Source organism: Otolemur garnettii, unplaced genomic scaffold (assembly GCF_000181295.1).
Source record: "Otolemur garnettii isolate 467f Iridium unplaced genomic scaffold, OtoGar3 scaffold00052, whole genome shotgun sequence".
NCBI classification, from domain to species: Eukaryota; Metazoa; Chordata; class Mammalia; order Primates; family Galagidae; genus Otolemur; species Otolemur garnettii.
In genome coordinates, this window is record NW_003852447.1 from 132,614 (window position 1) to 137,767 (window position 5,154).

The following is a 5,154-nucleotide window of genomic DNA, read 5'->3' on the forward strand; positions in this document are numbered from 1 at the left end:
AACTAGAGACTACCATTAGTACTATATTACAGAATCCAATTTTCAAAATAGAAGAATTCTCTACAAGATCAACCAATTCAAGTCTATCATTTCTCAACTAAGGAAAATGGGACTAGGAATTTAAGTGATTTATTCAAAATTAATGTGCCAGGACTGAAATACAAGGTTCCTGGCCCTGAGTCATGGATGCTTTCCATGGTAATGGACCCATGTGATTCCAGTCCTAACTTAAAAGCAGAAATCACATTAAGTCATCCTCTTTACCCTTAATATTTTTATCTTAAAAATGTGACATTTTAAAAGAATCTTATTTATAGTTCTTAAAGATCAGATCTGAAATGAAACATTTAATCATTTAATTTTAACTTCTGAGAGTAGAAAAGACAAGAGGACTAAAACTAACATTGGATAATGTTAACAGGAGACTACAGCAAGGAATGACGGCCCTCTGGAAAGACTGTTACCAGCTTCACAGAGAAGCCTGCACGCGTCCCTTCTACTATACACGGTGAACTTTTACTCTCTTTCATTTTATTCTTGTAAAACAAGGCCATTCAACACAATAAAACCAGGGAATGAGAGAAATAATAAACACTTAAAACTACCTGTCAACTAAAAGCCACTGGTACTCTGAACATTACTTTGTCAAACAGATCCTTCCTTTCTCTTTTATCCATTTTTACCTCCCTTTACCTACACTGGTTTTAAAAAAAAAAGTTAATGATGCACATTTTTTACAGAAGAACCTGTGAACAGTTTCCTTCCAGTGCCATTTCACTGACCTAAGACTAGTACTCAAATTAAAAAACTTTTCGCTCCTCGTACAGATATTTCACAGTGAGATGTGCTAAATTCACTGCAAGTTTTCTTATTTATCCACATAAAAAGTATTTCCTACTTAATAAAATAACAGCACAAACAATAACTAAAGTTCTCAAAATGCTCCCCCAAGATACTTACTTTTGTCTGTTGTGAGCATTTTCTTTCCTTAAATCATTGAGGTTTCTTTCAGCAGTCCGAGCTGCCAACTTCAAGAAAATAACATATTTTAAAATACATTTTACACAAACATAAAATGAAACCTAAGCATTCACGTACAAATCCGATGGTACTAAACAAATAACACAGTCACTTAAGTACCCATTTCAGTAAACCCTTTAAACTTAGGGAATTGTTTTCAAAGTGAATGAGTTTTATTAAAGCAGAACACATGTGCCTAAGGCTGGAATTTAATCGTGTATGTGCCAAGGAATGTAGCTATCTTGATGTGGAATCAAGGATTAACATTATTTGGTGCTGTAAATATCCAAATAACATGGTAAGAGCTATGTAACAGACCCACGCTCAGGGCAATGGAAATGAAGGCTGTGTTCACTATGCACAACAGCCTTGACTACGGAACGAGGTCATTATCTCCAGAGAGAAATCACTATAGTTCTGTGAAACCAAAAACGTTTAAATAGCTTTACAGCACGGCAGTACAGGCTACTGTTTTAAATGGCTAAATATAAGCTATGCACGTTGCTTATCTATGAAGTACACAGCATTATACAGATCATATTCTTGTCTTTTATATTGAAGGATTTTTTATTTAATAATGAAAGGTAAAAAAATTAGATCATATTTATTATAGAAAACAAAACTTACACTTTTCATAAATACTAAGAACATGCAACATTCCCAAATAGTTGTGGGCAAAGGTTAAGCTTGTCCACAGACTGCACATTTCCCAGCCAATCCGTAGACTCTGAAGATTAGAAGCCACCAAACTTATACTATCTACTAATTAACTAACATAAATTAACTGAGTCTATGACCACAACATTTTACAAGTAAAAGGAACTACACTATCAAATTTTTGTTCACTTAAAATAGTGACCTACACATTAGAACTGACTTTAACTGACCAAAGAATAAATGATGTAAAATCACAAAAACAGCTTAAATATACGTTAATACTATTAAAAAGGACTGCATGTGATTTAAGTTTTTTTCAATATGTAATCATAAAATTAATTTTGTACTAACAATAAAGGTTACACCAATGACAATTTTAGTTAGTAAAATACATCAATTCATTTAACTGGTAACCATGCAGAACCAACATGACTTGTAAATGTATTCTACACAGTATAACATATTTACTCTTAAGCATAAGGCCCAAAAACATAACAGTCAATTAGATATCAATATTAAAAATCCGTTACCATAAATTAACTGATGGAAAATGATTACAGACTTTTGAAAAACTTACACCCAAAGGTTAAGTAAAACTGTAATTTCAGTGAATAAACACACTATTCTACTAAAACACTGTAGTCAAATAATGAATACTTATACTATGTAGAGAATTCTGTTAAATGCAGGTGTTAAAAGTCTCTATCCTACAGAGCTTGCATCTTGTGATAAGAACAAATGTAAATGTCCACAGTAAAAAACATAATAACCTGCCACAGGACACGTGAACACAATACTTTGCATGAGTTCAAAGAAAGAAAAGATTAAATCTGAAAGGATTCAACAAAGAAATGCTCAATGGAGGAAGTACAATGATAGAAATTAGACTTTCATTATGTAATGGTAAAAACTGTAACAGTAAAAAGTAGAAATTAACGAATATTTAAGCAAATGAGAAAGATTTTTTATAAATTATGAAAAGCATTAGTAGAAAATTGTCCATGATATATTAAGTAAAGGCAGCAAGTTATAAATGGTAAGATATAATAATTCCTTTTAAAAAGATATATATGGGCAGCACCTGTGGCTCAGTGGGTAGGACGCCAGCCCCATATGCCAAAGGTGGTGGGTTCAAACCCAGGCCCGGCCAAACTGCAACAGAAAAATAGCCAGCCAGGCATTGTGTCAGGAACCTGTAGTCCCAGCTACTCAGGAGGCTGAGGCAAGAGAATCACCTAAGCCCAGGAGGTGGAGGTTGCTGTGAGCAGTGTGATGCCATGGTACTCTATTGAGGGCAATAAAGTGAGGCTCTGTCTCTACAAAAGAAAAAGATATATATGTGCTGGCTCAGCACCCCTAGCACAGTGGTTACGGTGCCAGCCCCAAACACTGAGGGTGGCAGTTTCAAACCTGGCCCAGGACAGCTAAACAATATCCCAAGAGTTGAAGATTGCTGTGAGCTGTGATGCCATAGCACTCTACTGAGGCTGACATAGTGAGACTCTGCCTCAACAACAAACAAACAAGCATGGGCAGTGCCTGTGGCTCAGTGGGTAGGACGCCAGTCCCATATCCTGAGGGTGGAAGGTTCGAATCCAGCCCCAGCCAAACAGGAACAAAAAAATAGCCGGCTGTTCTGGTGGGCACCTGTAGTCCCAGCTACTCGGGAGGCTGAAGCAATTCCTAAGCCCAGGAGTTGGATGTTGTTGTGAGCTGTGATGGCACAGCACTCTACCAAAAGCAATAAAGTGAGACTGTCTCTAAAAATAAACAAACATATATGTGCTTTAATGTCTAAATGCATTCAAAAGTGTATTGGGTAAATAAAAGTTATGCTGATGATTAACTCCTTATACCTTATAGTGTATGGCTTGAACTTTTAATAATATATCATTTTTATAACATATGAAAAATAAATTTTCACTGAGACATAAATGGGGTACCTATTCTGAATGTTTATTTAGGAAACAAGAAATTCAACATACAGTAACAGAAAAAGTATAAGACTTAAAATCTGAAAGATCAAAATTGAATCATATGGTCTTAGGCTGTTTCCCCATCTGTATATCTGCCATAGCAATACCTACTTCACAGAGTTATTAAGGGGACTAAAGGGGTAAGATATGGAAAATGCCTTTAAGTACAGTGCCTAGAACTCAAGAGATTTTAATAAATATCCTCTCCATCTTTAAAAAGTGATCTACATCTAAGAATTTAAAAGGGGCATGAAGTAGAAAAGAAGACTAAATTCATCTCCAAATCCAGCTTACATCTTCACTTGACCCTCACTCAACGTTCAAGCAACAGAATCTGAGAACTGGGAAGGACCTCGATATTCACCACACCTAATCTCTCACCCTGTGCCAGAATCTCCAGTCCAGTATTCCTGAGGGACATCTACAAAGCTTCAGTACAAAGCAATAACAGCTTAGGCACTTGGCAACAACCTTACATAAACTGTCTTATTTAATCATCAGAATAATCGTATGAAATGAGTCCTGTTGACATCTCTGTCTTAGCTGAGGAAACTGGTAGTCGGTGATGGAGCCAGCACACTAGCCAACACAGGCTGACTATGGACCTCATCTGTCCACCTTGGAGACAAGTACTGCACAGGTCAACTATTACAACAGTTCTACACGTTGGAGAAGTCTTTCTTAGAATTAGTCAAACTCTGCATCCTTAACACGTCCTCACACAATTAGTTCCTCTAAAGCACAAGACATACTGTTTCTCATGATGGCCTTTTTCTTAATATGGAACAAGAAACTCAACACTTAGAATCAGACAACAGAACTGTATGACTTTTAGAACTAGAAGGGGCTTTAAATATCATTTAGTCCAAATGAGCAGAGGCCTAAAGAACTGTAACGTTTTTGTCCACAACTAAATTAGTGGCAATCCAGTGCCCTAAACAATGAATCCACAAACACTGCATCACCTCCCCCAGAGAAATTCAACTCCTTTCAAAGAAGCAACTAGCTGAAAGCAGAGAAAGAAGAAGTCAGATTTTGTGAATAATTGTGTTGTAACAAAGTATTCTATTCACAAAAAATAGTTCACTACTGGTGAAAGTTTTAAAAAGTAACTTTTCAAAACACCATATTTTCAAAATACTATCTTTATTTTCATTTATCTAATTTAAATGAGTAATCTATCTTCTGAAAGGCAAAGCACAATTTGACAAAGAACTTTAAGGAAACATATAACTTACCCAATTATCGTGTGCTTTTTTCTCATGGGAAATAATCTGAAAAAGAAAAGGCATGGAAGTAACACTGACAACTTATTTAGAGCACAACCCACAAATCAAAAATACCCAGCCATCCGGAGTCAACACACAACATTCTTAAAGCAAATTTTCATAGATAGGTGATCTACTCTATTATACTTTTAAAACAAAAACTGAACATAAAGACATAAAAATTTGTCTACTAAAATTCTACTTTATGTAATAATTAACTGCAAGAGGAGCTG

At 35.5% G+C, this 5,154-nt stretch overlaps 1 protein-coding gene across 1 annotated transcript in view; it reads right to left on the bottom strand.

Moving 5' to 3' along the window:
- MIA2 (melanoma inhibitory activity 2) overlaps positions 1 to 5,154 on the bottom strand; it is a 96,853-nt gene that overhangs the window by 19,038 nt on the left and 72,661 nt on the right. The window contains exons 21-23 of the mRNA XM_023514394.1: positions 5,069 to 5,082; positions 4,892 to 4,927; positions 961 to 1,028 (exon numbers count right to left, since the gene is read on the bottom strand). Coding sequence (XP_023370162.1) covers positions 961 to 1,028; positions 4,892 to 4,927; positions 5,069 to 5,082 — 118 coding nt within the window. The remainder of the gene's footprint in view (positions 1 to 960; positions 1,029 to 4,891; positions 4,928 to 5,068; positions 5,083 to 5,154) is intronic.